Consider the following 19,554-nt stretch of genomic DNA (forward strand, 5'->3'; position numbering starts at 1 on the left):
TGTGCAAAAGAGGTTTGTACACAGGCATGAGATGAACCAGGTTGTGGTCGGCATGGTGGCACGAGTGGTAACACTGTCACCTCACGGCTACTAGGTCCCGGTTCGAATCCCACTGTGGGCGCTGGTGGCGTGTCCTCCACCATGCCTTTGGTGCCTGCTGCTCAAGGAAAGGGGCCTTTCTGTGTGGAGTTTGCATGTTCTCCCCGTGTTCCCCCACTAAAAACATGCAAGAAGATCACCACCTGACCAATGGTGACAACAAAATACTGGGTCCCCAGGTGCCGCTGTTGGCTAGCAGCCCACCGCTCCTGGTCTGTCACTGAGGAAGGACGGACGAATGATGGGCAAATGTGGAGAATAATTATAAATAATTTCAATATAATAAATAATTTCGTCAAGCATGACGTGTATGTTGTGTGTGTTGCTGTGTTCACTGATGCATGGCATGTTGTGTGGTGATGGTGATCATTAAAGTACAGATTATCTTATCTTATTATCTTATTATATGGCCTTATGCTAACAGCTAGCAGTTCAATGTCCTTGCAGCAGAGTTGTTCTTAAATAGTGATGTGCTCAGAGTTACACCATCTGTTAATCACAAACACTGCCAGCCCTCCTTCCCTTCCCTTACATTGTGCAGTTTTTAGGCTGCCAAACCTTTATTAATCTTATTGCACTACGTTGCAAACGTTTGGTAACCATTCACGTTACATTTAACATTACAATGTATTTTGTATTTTAAAGGAAAGGTGCGGTGTCTGTACAATAGTGACAGAAACGACAGGTGATATGAACCTGAGCAGGGGTAAGTTAATAAAATACACAGAAATACACAGGAAATATTCTGCAGAATGTAAGTAAGCTGCATGACTGTGACGGATTCTGGAAATCACCATAAAAGGTGACAGCCCCGTGGCAGAGCCGATCAGGGAGTTGTGCGCATATTCCACGAAGATGTGCGGAGCAGGAGGCAGGGAGACGGGATGCCACGCACCTCAGGGAGGCTTCCATCGCCTGATTGGCTCGTTCAGTCTGGCCATTGGACTGAGGGTGATAACCTGAGTTGAGACTGGCTGTGGCTGTTGGCAAAAGGCTTTCCACACCTGGGAAGTAAACTGGGGTCCTCTGTCTGAAATGATATCTTGTGGAATTCCGTGAAGGCGGAAAACATGAAGGATTAATAAATTTGCGGTCTCTAAGGCTGAGGGCAGTTTGGAGAGAGGGACAAAATGGACAGCCTTAGAGAACCGGTCACTATTGTCAGTATGGTGTCATTACCGTCTGAAGGAGGAAGGCCGGTGACGAAGTCCACAGCAATGTGTGACCATGGGCGCGAAGGGATGGGCAGCGGTTGCAGGAGACCAGAGGGGGCGCAGTGTGACGGTTTGTTCTGAGCGCAGACAGTGCAGGCGGAAACAAAACTTCGGGTGTCAGCTGCTATAGAAGGCCACAGAAGCGTTGCCTGATCAGGGAGAGGGTTCTGTGGGTGCCCAGGTGACAGGCTATTCTGGATGAGTGACCCCACTGAAGCACTGAAGATCTTGCAGCAGGTGGAACGAATAGTCGTCCTGGAGGGCATCCATCCGGTGCTGGGTGGTCCCTCAGGGCGGCGCGGATCTCCTGCTCCACCTTCCACTGGACTGCGCCCACAACGCAGGAAGGGGAGAGGATGGTCTCCGTGCAGGACTCTTTTTCCACCGTGGCAAACTGTTGGGAGAGGGCGTCCGGCTTTTGGTTTCTGGAACCCGGGCGGTAGGTGAGAGTAAAATTAAATCTTCCTAGGAACAGGGACCACCGTGCTTGTCGGGAGTTCAACCTAGGGGCTGATTGTAGGTATGACAGATTCTTGTGGTCCGTCCAAACTATGAAAGGCTGAACCATCCCCTCTAGCCAGTGCCGCCATTCTTGGAGAGCCAAGACCACTGCCAGCAACTCCTGGTTCCCCACATCGTAGGTGTGAGTCGGCGTGAGAAGAAGGCACATGGGTGGATCTTATTGTCTGCTGGTAGGCGCTGGTAGAGGACGGCCCTGACCCCTGAATCCGAGGCATCTACCTCGACCACGAATTGGCGAGCTGGATCTGGGTGGATCAGATCAGGTGCATTAGTGAACATATGCTTTAACTGTTCAAAAGTGGCTTGAGCCTCAGGCGACCATTTAAAGTGGATTTTTGTGGAGATAAGCTGAGTGAGGGGGGCAGCTACGTGACTGTAGATCCTTATAAATCTCCAGTAAAAATTTGCAAAGCCCAAAAATCTCTATAGCTGCTTCTGAGTAGTTGGAACAGGCTACCCCCTAATTGCCTCGATCTGCTCTGATCTGCCCCTTCTCAACCACATAACCCAAAAAATGAACGGAGGTTACATGAAACTCGCACTTTTGAGCTTTAACATATAGTCTGTTTTTCATTAGTCTTTGCAGGACATCTCTTACATGACTTATGTGTTCCTTATAAGTGCGGGAAAATATCAAAATATCGTCCAGGTAAACAAACACTACCCGGTTCAGCAAGTCTCTAAGCACATCATTTATCATAGCTTGGAAAACAGCAGGTGCATTTGTTAGTCCAAAAGGCATCACTAAGTATTCATAGTGACTCAGGTGCGTGTTGAACGCTGTCTTCCACTCATCCCCCTCTCGGATCCTCACCAGGTGGTACGCGTTTCTTAAGTCTAATTTGGAGAAAATACAGGCCTCATGAAGGGGGCTGAAAGCAGAGTCTATGAGGGGGAGAGGATACTTATTTTTCACTGTAATTTCATTTAAGCCAGTGTAGTCAATGCATGGACGAAGTGTCTTATCTTTTTTCTCAACAAAAAAGAAACCTGCCCCCACCGGAGATGAAGAGGGGCGGATCAGGCCGGCTGCCACCGAGTCATTTATGTATTTCTCCATGGCCTCCCTCTCGGGTCTGGTGAGGTTGTACAGTCGTTTCGTGGGGAGAGGCGCACCTGGGAGCAGATCTATTGCACAGTCATAAGGGCAGTGTTGAGGGAGAACACACGCCTGTTCCTTACTAAAAACCTCTTTGAGGTTGTGGTACTCACTGGGGACATTGGTCATATCCACCTCTTCAGGTGGACTAGCGGCGTCGGGGGTCTTAGTGGGAACAGCAGCTTTCAAGCAGCGAGCGTGGCATCTGCTGCTCCAGCTTCGGATCGTGGAGGTGGACCAGTCGATGTGAGGTTGTGTTTCTGTAACCAGGGAATCCCCAAAATAACAGAGGACATGGGTGAGTGGATGACATACAGTTCTATATGTTCGTGGTGATTGTTTGAGAGAATGAATTGGATGGGTTCAGCCTGGTGAGTGACCACCTCCAGCAGTTTCCCATGGATGGCTACCACCTCTTTGGGAGTGGCGAGTCTGTTCAATGGGGGATTGTGAGTTTTAACAAAATCAAAGTCAATGAAATTTTAATCGGCACCCGAGTCCACTAGCACCTCTAGTGGGAGTAGAGGGCCTACTCTTGCTGTAAATTCGTAAACACTGCGTGATATTATGAGACAAGACTTTAGACTGCTTCTTTATTGATTGCAATTTGGGAAATTATTTTGTTGCAGTAGCAAGTAAACATACAAACACAGAATGTACACAACAATTGCTTAAAAAAGTAACAAAAAATGTAATCAGGAATAACAGTTTGTTAAAACTAAAAATATAACCAAGTATAACTAAATTATATATAGTTATATAATATGTATTATAATGTATAATACATATTGTATAATATTATAAAAATATAATAAAAATACAATATAAGTATATATACAAGTATTTACAGCAAAAAATTTGTGCAGTTTCAGATGATAAATAAATGTAAACAGTATGTGCAATATTGCAGTCGTGCAGATAATATGTAAAATATTGGGGTTTGTGAGGTTGGTAGACTAACTATATGTGGTGCTATTGTGCAGTGTGATGGCTTGTGGCCGGAATGATTTCCTGAAGTGGTCCTTATGACAGTCGAGCTGAAGCAGTCTGTTGGAAAAGGAGCTCTGCTGTGTGTCCACTAGGTGGTGAAGAGGATGTACTGGGTTATCCATTAGGGATAACAGTCTGTCCAGTGTCCTCCTCTCCACCATCTCCTCAAAAGTGTCTAGTTTGCAGCCAAAAACAGAGCTGGCCTTCCTGATCAGTTTGTTCAATCTGTTGGTGTCGCCGGCTCCAATGCTGCCGAGTGAAGAGAAAAAGAGACAGAACAGTCCCCTGTGGTGCTCCTGTACTACTTTCCACAGTCTCAGACAGAATGTTGCCCAGTCAGACAAACTGCAGTCTGTCTGTCAGGTAGTCAGTAATCCAGGAGATTGCAGGTGCATCGACTCCCATCACTCGTGGCTTCTCACCCAGGAGCAGCGACTAAATGGTATTAAATGCACAAGAGAATTTGAAGAAAGTGATCCTCACAGTGCTGCTGCTCCAATCCAGGGGGGAGTGAGCATGCTGCAGCAGGTGTATGATGGCGTCGCCCACACCCAGAAGGGGTTGGTAGGCAAACTGTAGAGGGTCCAGAGGTGGGCCAGGACCAGCCTTTCCAGCACCTCATCATGAGCGATGTAAAGGCAACGGGTCGGTAGTCATTGGGGCCAGATGGAGATTAATGTGATTAATGAATAATGTGGTGTTAAATGACTGTTACTGTTATAGAAATGCCCCCAGTTTGCAGCAAAACACCCCCCCCCCCTTCTCTTAGCCACTGGGGGGTGGTACCGCCCCTTTTGAGAAACCCTGATTTAAGGAGTCAAGCTGACCTGATGCAAGTTTAACAGCTCATATTACGAGTTCAGTCACAGCCTGATTTCCCAAATCAGCAACATTGGCCATTAGTAATTTATTTTAATTTGCTCATGACTATTCCATTGTTTAACCTTAAATAAATTGCTAGAATTTCCTAGGCTAACCCGTAGATTTACATTTGCACTAAGATCAGTTTTTCTGATTTAACTTTAGAACCATACTGTCAATGAAAACAAGTCAAAAGTGGATAGTGGCTTGGTACTCCATGTTCCATGTGAGCACTTGGGGAGTTCCAATGCTCTGCAGCTATTCATGATCCTCCCAGCATTTAAAGAAATGGTTCCAATGTTGTTTTAATCAATTATGATCAAAGCCTGATGAGATTGACTGCTAATCAGGAACTGCCTTATTTCCTCCCACTGATGCTTGCATGAACTTAGGTCATGACACTCTGACCTTCAACAACTTGGTGTACTTAATACAGCCCAAAATGTTTTCATTCAGTTTTTGATAGTCTGATTCAGACATGTTTGTTTATTTGTTTTTTCACTTATATTTGTGGGTTGTGGTGATGCTATGCTGGATTGTATGATAGTGAAATGATAGTGACAGAAATGATAGTGAAATACATTTATTAACATCAGTTGTTAACATTAACGTACTTTCTCAAAACGTCAACACCTGGTTTATCAAGTCCCTCCAACAACATGTTTATTGATCTAATTTTAATAGAAGTCATCCATCACCGCCTGCCTCTTCCATTTCTTTTGGCTGCTCCATCGTAAAACATACACAGATTTGGGAATCCTGCCCATCCTGGCACCACCTCAGCCGTTTCTGACGTCTGGCTGCTCTCACAGCCTGGTAAGGTAGTGGTACCTGTCACCACAGCAGAATGACTGTGACTGTGGCTGTCTTGATGCATTTGCTCTAAACTAACAGAACCAGAACGGTCACTGTGTAGTCTTGTCACAGCACCATGAAATTCTTGTACTTCTTTATTCGTCCTTGCTGTACCAGTTAACTGGTTTGGAGCAAGAGCTTCACTTTCTTCAATTCTAGAATCAAAATCAAACTCACCAAGTAACATGTCTTTGTAGATTGGATCCCTGAACCCAGCTGTATGAGCAGACTGGTCTGACTTTAACCTTCTAATCTGTAGACTGTGCTGAATATCGTCTCCATGTGGTTCTTTACTGTTAACAGAATCGCCTGATTGGCCTGGTGTCCTGTCAGATTTGGTGTCCACTGATTTATTAACAGACTTGACCTGCTCTGACCACAGAAGTGTGTTTAACTTTTCTGACTCCAGTCTGCTCTTTCCAGGCTTTCTGACATCAAGTAAACTAGGGGGATCAATTTCAAAGTTTCTGGTGGCAGAATTTGTCCCAACTAATATCTTAAGTCTATTGCCAGGCAGACTCCTATGAACTCTTGAATTCCAAACTGATCCAAATCTACTGGTACTAGATGGGGCTCTAACATAATAGGGGGTAAAGCTCTCTACACTTGTGCCAGTATATATATTACCATATCTAGCACTATTACTACCCCTTTCATGCTTGATTGCCCTGTTAGTAGTACTACAATTAATTTCATCACTATTAAGGCAAAGTTTAATCTTGGGAATTACATCTGTGGAAACATCTTCAGCAGAACCATGATTACTTGTATTATCAGAATCCATACCAAAAAAACTGGGATTTCTTGTAGTAACCACTATGGTGGTACTAGAACCAACTCTTGGAGGATTAGTGCTTCTGTTCTCACTAGATAAACCACTCACAGAATCATTTTTGGTACTAGGGACCCCCTCCCTGGCCCGAACCATCAAATTTTCCTCTGGTCTAGTCGTTTCAGACATAATGATACCACTTCTTTCTGAATTTTTAGGATGGTTCTCTGCCTTTTCTATAACTACCTTTTCTGTCTCACTATCCTCCTTTTGTGTCTTCCCCTGCTGGCTGACTGCATCACTATGCCTCCGGTCTTTATTCTCAACAGGCATCACAGATATCTTCTTAGGAATGGCCTCTTCTCTTTCCTCCCCATGGCCAATCTCTGTCTCCTGTGGAACAGTATGGACTTTTATAAAGTCCTCATCTTTTCCTTCTTCCCTCCTCTCCTCTTGATACACCAAGTCTCTTCCCCCCTCTGCTTGAAAAGATGCTGCTCTCATCCTTGGTTTCTCTTCACCCTTCTGTCCAATGAACCAGCCTCGACTGCTGACTGTGTTCTTGCTAGCTGAGGACAAAGAACACAACTTTGAAAAAAAAAAGTCTCCTTTAAAGCTAGAGATGGTGCACATTTTTAAGAATCTTCATTTAAGTAGAGGATAATTGTGTCAGATTATACTGTATATTACAGAAATCCCTATGCTGTGTAGCATCATAGATAAATCATGTAATTGTATATATAATGTCAGATACTCCACAGTCAATAAGCAGTGTTATTCTTACATCATTTATTACTGTCATGGGTTTACTTATATTCAGTTGCCAGCTGGTGTGGTGTGATTTAGAGTGATTTGTTCCTTATGGCTGTGTCCTCAGAACTTACACTCTTGTACGTCAGTGCATGTGGAATCACAGCAGGAGCATACTGAGGGTGGGCCTTCCAGCTCCTCCCACCTATACATATGAAGGAGAAAAACAAAGCTGTCATGCAATTTAGCACAAAGTTTTTATTTCATTCAAGGCACAACACAGTGCCTAAACCAAAACAAAACAAAAAAAACTCTAAACGGCAAGTAAGTAAGAGAGGAGAAAGGCATAAACATATGAGGCGGCAATGTCCTGGGCTTTCTGGGCCTTTTTTTTTTTTTGACATGTGATACAGTTCCTATGTTTTCGTGCAGTTGAGTCATTTTTTCCTTTTTCCATGTCAGAGGTTTGGCTTCTTGTCTGCAGCTCTTTCATGAAGAGACTTCCATCCAGACCTCTCCGGACGATAGATGGGTGTACCTGGGTCCCACTGGTGTCTGCCAGTTCTGAGCTGATGCCACTCCTGGACATCTTCTGATTTCGAAGGGAAATAAGCTATCCCTGACTTTGTGCAAGTGTACCATTAAGAATTGATGCTGGTTTGAAGGCAAAGGGTAGTAACACCAAATGTTGATTTGAATTAAAGCTTTCTTTTGTTCGCTCACTTTGCATTTTGTAAATTGCTAAAAATTAACTGTTATTTATATTTTTATTTTGCATTTTAAGTTAACAGCATTTTTTCACATCTGCCTAAAACTTTTGCACAGTAATGTAAAAAGTTCACGCTCCAATGATATTATATCACAAAAGTAGGGCATTTAAGTAGAAGCGTGCAATGGTGATTTACTCATCTCAAACTATTTACTGAAACAAAAGCCAACAACAGTGGTGGGTATACCCACAACAAAAAAATGCCAATATCTCAATAACTTGTCATGTGCACTTGAGCATCAATTACAGCTTGACAACAAAGTCTCATGCTGTTCACAAGTAGACTTTTGTCTGCTGAGGCATGGCATCCCACTCTTCTTGAAGGCTGGCCCTCAGGTCATTGAGGTTCTGGGGTATAGAGTTACGAGCCTCTACACAGCGACTCAGCTGATCCCTTAGGTTTTCTATGGGATTCAAGTCTAGAGAAAATGCAGGCCACTCCATTTGAGGTACCCCAGTCTCCAGCAGCCGTTCCCTAATGATGCAACCTCAATGAGCTGGAGCATTGGCATCCATGAAAATGAAATTAGGCCTGTGTTATTCTTGCAGGGGCATAATGATTGGATTAATGATATTATTTAGGTGGTATTCGCTTGTCAGTGTACCATTCACAAAGTGTAGGACAGTTCTTTATTGACTTGACACACCTGCCCACACTGTAATACCACCACCACCAAAGGCTCATCAGGTGACAACAGTGACTGATGCATAGCGCTCTCCTTGACGTCTCCAATCTCCATCGTTGGCGGCCATCATTTCTGCTCAACTTGAATCGACTTTCATCAGAGAACAGCACTGAGGCCCACTGGTCCCTCGTCGAGTGTAAATGCTTCCTGGCCCATGCAAGACAATGACGCCTATGCCTGGTGGCGTGGTCAGGTACCCTTGCAGGTCATCTAGCACACAGACTATGCCGATGTAAACAGTTTTGAGTGGTCTGATATGACAGTTGAGTGGACAGAGTAGTTGAGTGGCAGTCATCATCCGGTTACGCAGGGCACTGTTCAAAATAAAGCGGTGAGATCCAAGATGGCGCCACGGACAGCTGTCTCGGTGTGTTGGTGCGTGTTGTTTTGTGTTTTAACTCTGTTTTTTGCGACAGTACCTGGAGCTCTTTCACTAGAGAAGAGCTCATGAACATCAGGGTAACAACACAAGTGGATTTATTTCCTAATTTTCTGCTCCCAACATTGGAAATTTTGGACAACCTGGTCAAAGGTGCGCTCAACCTTTGCTCACACAGCAAAACGCCGGAGGAGAGGAAAATGGGCCGTTGCACTACGCACAGCATTACCGGGAATATTTCTCTCTAACGTGCATTCACTGCCCAACAAACTGGAGGAATTGCAACTGCTGTTGGGTAGAAACCGGGACTCTTCTGCATCTGGTTTTGTGCTTCACAGAGACATGGTTGTGTGGATTAATACCAGACTTGTCGCTAGTAATTCTCAATTATTTAGTGAATAAATAGTGCAAACAAGTAGTGCAACATGAAACAATGCAAATAACAAACAATAGAAAATGTCTTTTTAAACCTTCAATTGGAACTTCCCACTTCTCCCAGGAAAATGCAAAATTACACATTATCTCTATGCCCCCCCCAAAAAACTTTTTCCAAAATAGGAATAGAAAAAAACCCCCACAAAATTAATTCTCCCAGTCACTTAGGATTCAATAGTAATTTGTGGGCCCACGCACGCACGCACGCACGCACGCACGCACGCACGTGCACACGCACACGCACACGCACACACACACACACACACACACACACACACACACACACACACACACACACACACACACACACACACACACACACACACACACCTCTTAAGCAGTCCTCTAAAGCTGGCAAAACTCACTTATTTAAGACCAAATAAAAAGTTGCAGGCTTGGTTTGACACGAGTATGTTGTGTCCCAAAACCAAGCTGTCTGCTTAACAATGTCCATAACAATGTCTCTCAGCACAGTCACTGTCTTCTCCCATGTGGCCGAAGTAGATTGCTCTAAGCTCAAACTTGGTTGTCCTCTTGTGTCTTCTTTGTGGAAAACAACAAACTTCCAGATCCACGGTTCAACTGGAGAATTTAAACTTAGTCTAGAAAACTGTCTGTGCACTGTTCATGCACTGACTATAGGCTCCCTTAGCTTTAGCGTTAGCACAAACTTAACCAGTCTCTGAATTCCTCTTAGACATTCAGCCGTTTTTACAATATGTAGCTTTCACTCCCAACACTGACTGTCATGTAAACAATCACAGGATACCTCTACACACTGATTTGTGCACTGCCAACTTATAAAACAATGCAGATAATTTCTGACTCATGTTTGTATTCACCCGTCTCTTCTGTTGGACCGTCTGCAGAAACACACTGCTACATCAATCTGCAGAATGTTAGAATTAACCCCATAAATGCTGGTTTTGACAGTAATTTCCAGTACACAAACAAATTAAAACAAAACTAAACCCCCACCCTTAATGAACTAATAATGCTGTAACATGAATTAAACACTGTACTTTTTAAACGAACAAAAACACATCACATGCTTCTAAATGCTCTTAGATCTTTTTAAACTGAACCACATTTAAATGATTTCAATACTATTTATGGCATAACCTAGTAAATGTCATATGTTATTAAATAGGTTACACACACCACAGTCAGGGATGCTTATCACGCCGTCCCCCATGCTGCGCTGGGCCACACTGGTCATGGTCCACCTGATTCCTGCACACAGGCAGAATCTAAAGCTCTGCAAACCTGTAGTGAGGACATCAAGGAAGTGGACCAGTGAGGCTGTTCACAGGCAAACTCAGACAGCTAAGGTTGGCAAAGGAAGAGGCCTTCAGAAGGGGGGACAAAGACAGATTCAAAGAGGCCAAGTATAAGTTAAGCAAGGTGGCGAAAGAAGCTAAATGACTACTGTGAGAAGCTCCAACACCAGTTCTCAGCTAACGACTCTGCGTCTGTCTGGAAAGGGCTCAGGCAGATCACCAGTTACAAGCCTAAAGCCCCCCACTCCATCAACGACTGATGCCTAGCCAATGACCTGAACAAGTTCTACTGCTGCTTTGAAAGACAAAGGGACAGTCCAGCAACCATCCCCCATGACACCTCCCAACCACACCAGCTCCAGTCACCTCCAGTCACCTCCACCAATGCCCACCTCAAAGGCCCCCCTCTCCCCCCTCCCCACCAATGACGACTCTTTCCATCCATGAGAGGGACGTCAACAAACTCTTCAGGAGACAGAAGCCCCGGAAAGCAGCTGGACCGGATTCTGTCTCCCCATCCTCCTTGAAGCACTGCGCTGATCAGCTGTCATTTTTAACACCTCACTGGAGACATATCACATGCCAGCCTGCTTCAAGTCTTCAACCATTATCCCCGTTCCCAAGAAGCCAAGGACCACAGGACTTAACAACTTCAGACCCGTCGCCCTGACCTCTGTGGTCATGAAGTCTTTTGAGCACCTTGTGCTCTCACACCTCAAGGACATCACTGACCCTCTCCTGGACCCCCCGCAGTTTGCCTACAGAGCCAACAGGTCTGTAGACGATGCCATCAACTTGGCCCCCCACTTCATCTTCCAGCACTTGGACTTTGCAGGAACCTACGCCAGGATCCTGTTTGTGGATTTCAGCTCTGCTTTTAACACCATCATCCCAACTCTGCTTCAGTAGAAGCTCTCCCAGCTGAGTGTGCCTGACTCCACCTGCAGGTGGATTACGGACTTCCTGTCTAACAGGAAACAGTGCGTGAAGCTGGGGAAACACGTCTCTGACTCAAAGACCATCAGCACCGGATTCCCCCAGGGCTACATTCTTTCTCCTCTGCTCTTCTCCCTTTATACGAACAGCTGCACCTCCAGTCACCAGTCCATCAAACTCCTGAAGTTTGTGGACGACACCATCCTCATCGGAGTCCACCTACAGGTGGGAGGTTGACCATCTGGTGACCTGGTGCAACTAGAGCAACCTAGAGCTAAACGCTCTAAAGACAGTGGAAATGGTTGTGGACTACAGGACTCACCTGCCCCAATAACCCTCTGTGACTCCACTATTGACACCCCCCCCCCCCCCCCCCCCACTCTTTACACTCCAACTCTGCCTCTACTTGTCACATTGACATTGCCATAATTCTGTGTACATTAATGCTCAGCTTGGACTTCCTTGTTCTCATTTGCACATTGGTGAACATTTGATTTTTTGTACTGTATCACTGCCAGCTGTACTGCTTTTTTATTCTGAAAAAACAGACTGTGTATATATATTTATATTGTTATATTTTTTATTTTGTCATGCACCAACATCACCAAAACAAATACCTTGTATGTGTAAAATTGTACTTGGCAATAAAGCTTTTTCTGATTCTGATTCACCAGTGTGGGATATGGCCAAAGGACATCCACTTCTATGACTATCTGTGACTCTTCCAGTCTCTCTGTATCTCTGTTGCAACCTGCTGATGACACTCTGTGACACTCTAGTCACTTATCTCTGAGAACATCTTATTTGAAGCCTAGCAATGGCGAGGTACTGTTGATCAATTGTCAGGTTTCATCTTGGTCTCATGATGACAAAATGTGAACAGCATGATGAAGAGGACTGTTCAAATGCCAATTCTAATTGAACCAGGAAATTTATTGGTCGATTCATGGATCAAACAGCTGTTGTGGATTTTGCCATTCTGCTCCTTGTTAGAGAACAGCAAGTTGTACAAAAAGTACAGAGACATTCAAAAGTTGGACGTGTGCATTCAGAAGTTTAGAGAAGGTCAAATTAAGTTCACCTGTAAAGGTTATAGTGCATTTTAGGTTCATCTTGAAATTTCACCTGAAAGCAGAATATTCCTAACCTTTTGTGAGCAGTGTATATACAGCGGGGAAAATAAGTATTTGATACACTGATGATTTTGCAAGTTTTCCCGCAAAGAATGGAAAGGTCTGTAATTTTCATTGTAGGTGCACTTCAACTGCGAGAGACGGAATCTAAAACAAAATCCAGAAAATCACATTGTATAATTTTTTGAATTAATTTGTATTTTATTGCATGAAAAAACAAGTTGATCACCTACCAACCAGCAAGAATTCTGCTCTCACAGACCTGTTGGTTCGTCTCTAAGAGGCCCTCCTATCCTCCACCTGTTACCTGTATAAAAGACACCTGTCCACACACTCAATCAGACTCCAAACTCTCCACCAGGGGCAAGACCAAAGAGCTGTCTAAGGACACCAGGGACAAAAGGCTGGGATGGGCTACAGGACAATAGGCAAGCAACTTGGTGAGAAGGCAACAACTGTTGGCGCAATTATAAGAAAATGGAAGAAATTCAAGATGACTGTCAATCTCCCTCCGACTGTGGCTCCATGCAAGATCTCACCTCGTGGAGTAATAATGATCATGAGAAAGGTGAGGGATCAGCCCAGAACTACATGAGGAACCAGGACCAGGCATAAAAACAGTTTCTTCCCACAAGCCATCACCTTGATGAACAGTTAGCTAGTCATACACTGTCACTAACCCTCTGACACCAAAACATCCACTGCCATTTATCATCCAATAATGCACACTTTTTAACATGTACAGTCATCACTCACTGTCATCACTGTCACATAAATCCTTACACACTGTAAATTTCATTGTATATATTGTTATATTTCAACGCTTCATCATTCTTTGTATATATTTTTTGTTTCGATTTTTTTGAACTACTGAACTTATTGCTCAGTCTTTAGTTTTTTTGTGATTTTGTTCCTCATTGAGCTTTATGTTTTTTTTTTTCTAGGAAAGTGCATTGAGTGCAATGTTGGTGTCAAATTCCTTGTATGTGCACACATACCTGACCAATAAAGCCAATTTCTATTCTGATCACTTTTATATGACCAACTCTGCACCAAGGACATTGAGCCGTTCTCATGCCAATGCTATCAACTCAAAGAATTCTCACATATTATTGCCATAATATGTATATTCCTCTTCTGCAAATGCTGATTTGACCTGTAATGATTTTTTCATTAAATGTTGCATTATAGTTTTCTATTGTTTTACTTTATTCATTTGTATTAGTTTTTCTTCTATTTTTTCTTTCTCTTTTTTTCCTGTTTTGTTAGCCAAAGTCACTTGAGTTGACTCTAATTCACTGCCTAATTCTTCAATACGAGGCCTAGTTTGTCCGCCTCCTATCCGAAATGACCTACCCAAAATAAATAGAGTATATCTTCACAACTAATAGGGCTGTATGAATAATCTTGGTCTCAAAAGAAAGCTAAGAGTCAAGATATATGTTACTGTGTCAGAGTAAATTCATCTTAAGACACAACTAACACAGATTAATAGGAGGAGACATTAGCAGCGTTTTTTCGAGCTGGAATATAACTTTTGACCACAAAACAGCAAAGGTAAGACATACTGTATGATTTTGCGAATTTTTTCTCTGTTACTGTTTGGCTGCTAGCTCGCCAAGTTTCCATCGCACAGTGAGGAGGCAGACATCTTGATCATTAGACTCTCTGCTTTCACATAACATCCGGTATATGTGGCTCGTGTGGTGAACTCAGCAGACGCTCTAAAGTGGACATACACTATTTTTGTGTTTTCCTTACAAACCCATATAATTTCTAGGTGTATGAATTATGTTTTGTTGGGGTCGCAATGCTTCGTAGAGGCTTTTAGTTGAGTTTCTCCCCGTCATTCTGGTATGCTACAAATTAGGATTGGTGCTTCCTATGTAAGTACTGGCCATCTGAACTGCACGCATCCCACCCAGCCCGCTGTACAGGAGGTGCTTGTATTTCAATAACATTTATTTAGACAATTATGGCTGATTCAAGGATGTCCTTCCGTGGCAATATCCTGTCATCTTACTTTACAAAATTGAAATGTAAAGGGGTAATAGGGATCATCCTATTAAACGTACCAAGTAACTTGCCCACTTTAAGCATTTGAAAACAGATATAGCCTTCCTCACAGATGTACTTGTGTAGTTCAGGGTACATTTGTATGAGATGAAGCTGGGTTCAACAGGTACAACCTGATTCCCCAAAAGTTGGGACACTATGTCAAAAGAAAATAAATAAGAATGTTGTTAATATATGGCTTTTGCTTTACATGGTAGTTTTAAGTTGTTAATGTGTTTTCTGACAATGGTTTTCCAAAGTGGCGCAGCATGGTCGCGCAGCAGTGTGCGCGTGCCTCACAGAAGGTCGCCGGTTCGATCCCCGGGTTGGGCAGGGCCTTTCAGTGTGAAGTTTGCATGTTCTTCCCGTGCATGCATGGGTTCTGTCCGGGCACTCTGGCTTCCTCCCACAGTCCAAAAAACATGCTCATTAAGTTAATTGGTGACTCTATATTGTCCTTAGGTATGAGTGTGAGAGTGAATGGTTGTTTGTCAGTGGGTGCTTTTCATTACGTTGAATTGTGCCTCCTCGTCTCCTCTCTCCTTCGTCGACCCGGAAGTCGTTTCCCGTCCGCCATGATGAAGGATCTTCCAATTGCTTAAATGCACCTGAAGGAGACGAGGAGCGAGGAGAGAGGAGGCTTCTGAAGGAGATCAGAGTGAGGATACACCGGTGTAGCCTACGCGGAAGTCTTTAATTATTTAAAGGGCGTGTTGTATGTGGCACACGTTTGAATCATGGCGGGAGCAGGTCTTCACAAATGTAATCTTGATTCTTGTTTCTACTGTGTCCTTTTAACAATTGTATCTGTCACCAAGAAATTAATGAAAATTCTTGGTATATTACGTTTTTTTAAAGCAAGGTTACAAGGCTGTTGGTTTAATCTACCACACACCCGTCCTCTGTTATGCGTCTAACTAAACCTCATCAATAGCAATCAGGAGTAGAACAGTCTGACTGCAGATCTGACCATAATATCACGTTTTACAGCTTTTACAGCTGTGCAAACGTCATCAGTAATTGACGTCGCTTCGGACTGACGCTGTGGAGCAAGGATTTTTCATTTCGGAGTTTCGTTTCCTCCGTCCTCACGTCCCTTCCTCGCATCCCTCTTTCATGTCCTCGCTGGGCGGAGCTAAGATGCGAGGAGGAAGCGAGCAGAGGAGACGAGGAGACCAATTTATGGAATGAAAAGCACCCTATATATGTTGCCCTGCAATCGGCTGGTGACTGGTTCAGGGTGTATCCTGCCTCTCGCCCATTGACAGCTGGGATAGGCTCCAGCCACCCCGCACCCCAGAAAAGGGATAGTTGGGTATAGAAAATGGATGGATGGATGATTTTCCAAAGTGTTCCTGAGTCCATGCAGTAATATCCTTTAAACCAGAGGTTCTAAACCCTTTTTGGATGAACACCCCTCTACTCAATGCCCATACCTCTTGCCGCCTCCCATCAATGAGAAAGCAGTTGGTACCCCTGCATGTTGATATTTATGATTGAAATTGTGTATTTCACTGGCCTATTTGAGATGAGTTCGCGACGTAGGCAGCAGCTCTGTGAAGGACGCCAGTGGGAAGTTTTTTATGTAAAAAGAGTAGTTTGAATGAAATAAGTCAAACATAAAGCAATAACAGCGCTCTGCCAACGTTACCGGTACCACACTCTAAAGACAGAAACTCACCTCCCTGTGGTGGTACTGTTTTTCGACCTGCCTGAGCCTATAGTGGCCTCAGGTATGATGGCGGTGTGCGAGTCCTGCCTCCCCACCCTCTCAAAACTGAGGGAGAGCATCTCCGGTCTGTGGGCCGATCTCAGAGAGAAAGATAAAATCCTCCTGGATTTCTCCACTGTCGCCACGACGCAGGCGAAACATATCGCCTACCTGAGGCGATCCAGCGCTGGTGACTGGAACATGGCGGCCACAAACAACACCACCCTGCCGTGGACGGGCTCGATCACCACCGGTACTCCGGCACCAGCACAGGCCGAGTCCCGCTGGCACCGACAGGGAGCCAAGCCTAAAACATCGGCACCTTCCACTTCTTGCCCTCGCCCCGATGAGTCGCACTGCTTCACCGGGGAGGACGGGGTGAAGGGCCCGGTGAGCTCAACCCCACTCAGGCCGAGGGAGCCCTGGTCGGTGGTGCACTGGGGCGCTGGAGCTCGGCCATCTCCTCCTCCACCGCCTCCGGATCTGCCACTGGACAACAGGTTCGACATCCTGAGCCTGCAGAATTTCCCTCCCATCGGTGCCTGGCCCAGCTCGCCTCCAGAACCTGTCCACCCAACTGGCCGTGGCTCTCACCAGCCCAAGACCCGGGATCCGCCAGTCCAACATGGCCGCTCCCCTCCAGCTCGGCCTGGAGCACCCGCGTCGCGACGCCAGCAGGTTCCACCTCGCCACCGCCGCACCCTCAGGGAGCCAGTGGGGCAGCGCACCTTCCCCTCGGTGCTGGTGGTGGGGACCTCCATGGTCTGGCACGTGGCGGTGCTCGGCGGCCGGACCTTCTGCCACCCTGGAGCCCGCATCACGGAGGTTGCATCCGCCGCTCTCCAACTGTGTGCGGAACACAGCCCAGCCTCCACACTGGTCTTGGAAGCAGGCATCAATGACCTTAGAAACCAGCAGTCGGAGGTCCTAAAACGGATTTCATGTCGCTGATCGACCGCCTGCTGGACACTGGGAAGCGACTAATTATCTCTGGCCCGCTTCCCCCACCATGTTATGGTGATGTCATCACCAGCCGGCTTCGCCAGCTGCACCTGTGGCTGAAGGATTACTGCCTGACGAGAGACATCTCATATGTGGACAATTTTAGAGCGTTTTTAAACAGGCCTTGCCTTTTTAAACGGGACAACCTACACCCCAACCAGGAGGGCTCACGGCTTTTATCAGTCAACATTGACCTCACTGTCCAGTCCTGCACTTCAGCCACCTCATGACTAACTGGTATGACTCATGCACACAAGCACTCTGCTCCACACTCACCCTCACCCACTACATGTTTCACCCACACCATGCACACCTTCCCGGCAGTAACCCCCTCTTCTCCACCGAAACCTCAGGACATTCACATTATTACATCAATCACTTCACACAGACATTCAAAACCCAGGACTGCTTTTAGACCCAGCACTGTTTTTAACATTCCTTTAAAACACCATGATGAGTGCACGTTCAGCACAGCTATCAAATTGGCTGTGCTGAATGTGCGCTCTCTTTTAAACAAATCTTTTATCATAAATTACTTAATTTTAGACAAAAACCTAGATGGTATTCTCCTTACAGAGACATGACTCGGCACTGATGCACCTGTTGTTCTCACTGAGGCTTCCCCACCAAATTTTAACTTTTTATTCTCTACTAGGGGTGGCAAAAAGGGAGGCAGCACTGCATCTATCACTAGAACTTCAATGTCTGCAAATGCAGTTCCTTTTAACAGTTTGACATCATTTGAGCACCATGCCTTTGTTTTTAGCAGTCCTCCTATTCTTTGCATAACGATCTATAGACCACCCCAGTATTCATCCTCTTTTATCAGTGAATTCTCTGAGTTCTTATCAATCATTCATACCACCTACAACAGGATTTTAATAGCTGGTGATTGACAACAACTCGGACCCAGTATCCAGAGAATTTTTAAACCTCTTAAACGGTATGGATTTTAAACAGCACGTTACACAGCCGACCCACAACAGGGGGCACACCCTGGACCTGATCATAACTTATGGCCTGTCTGGGGGGGTGTCCTCTGTTGTGGATCTGGCTGTGTCCGATCACTCGTGTGTTTTTTAACATCACCAGTTTTATTCAGCGGGAGGCACCAGTGAGAACAGTGAGGAAACGCTACCTAACTCCTGAAGTGGCTGCAAATTTTATCCAGATTTTACAGAGCACTCCTGCAGAGATTTTACCAGCACCCTGTGATTTTATCGTTGACAATTTTAACAATAATCTGAAGTCAACACTGGACTCAGTGGCTCCGCTCTTAACAAAAACAATTAAGAAAAAACCTACACCTCCGTGGATAAATGAAGATATTAGGCATCTGAAAAGAAACTGCAGGAGTGCTGAGAGGAAATGGAGAAAATCAAAGCTGACAGTCCACCATGAAATTTTACGTCATCACCTCAAAACTTACAATAACACCATTAAACAGGCAAGGATTTCTCACTTCAAAAAACTAATCTCTGACCATAAAAATAATCCCAAATTTCTCTTCTCCACAATTGATCTTTTAATAAACAGTAATTTTAACAGATCTCATAAGACAATAACAAATACCTTGTGTGAAGACTTTGCAGACCACTTCAGGCGCAAAATTGATAACATCAGATCCAGTCTTTTATCACAACAGGTTTTAACTACCAATACGTCTGGATCACAGGTTTTACCTGAGGAAACACTGGAGAGTTTTGCCCTGGTTGACGCAAGGACACTTGGTCGAGTTTTCTCCCAGGTAAACCCCACAACCTGCCTTTTAGACCCAATTCCCACACCGTTTTTTAAAACGCTCTATGGGTTCTTTGAGGAACAGCTGTTATACATGGTGGATTGCTCTCTTCAGACGGGTGTCTTCCCCGCCTCCTTTAAAACGGCGGTGGTGAAGCCCCTTCTGAAGAAGAGCAATTTAGACCCCAATATTCTTAATAACTATCGACCTGTATCCAACTTACCTTTTTTAAGTAAAATTTTAGAAAAACTGGTTTTTAACCAAG

The 19,554-nt window shown here is 44.8% G+C and overlaps 1 protein-coding gene across 3 annotated transcripts in view; it reads right to left on the reverse strand.

Moving 5' to 3' along the window:
- Nucleotides 1-6,922: 6,922 nt before the first annotated feature.
- zp3d.1 (zona pellucida glycoprotein 3d tandem duplicate 1) overlaps nt 6,923-19,554 on the reverse strand; it is a 47,838-nt gene continuing 35,206 nt past the window's right edge. For 2 of the 3 annotated variants that reach the window (XM_070966158.1, XM_070966157.1), the window contains one exon: nt 7,054-7,367. In XM_070966158.1, coding sequence (XP_070822259.1) covers nt 7,323-7,367 — 45 coding nt within the window. In that variant the 3' untranslated portion in view covers nt 7,054-7,322. Of the gene's footprint in view, nt 6,982-7,053; nt 7,368-19,554 lie in introns of those variants that run through there. The other variant, XM_070966159.1, reaches the window with a different exon arrangement.

Source organism: Chaetodon trifascialis, chromosome 7 (assembly GCF_039877785.1).
Source record: "Chaetodon trifascialis isolate fChaTrf1 chromosome 7, fChaTrf1.hap1, whole genome shotgun sequence".
Taxonomy (NCBI): domain Eukaryota; kingdom Metazoa; phylum Chordata; class Actinopteri; order Chaetodontiformes; family Chaetodontidae; genus Chaetodon; species Chaetodon trifascialis.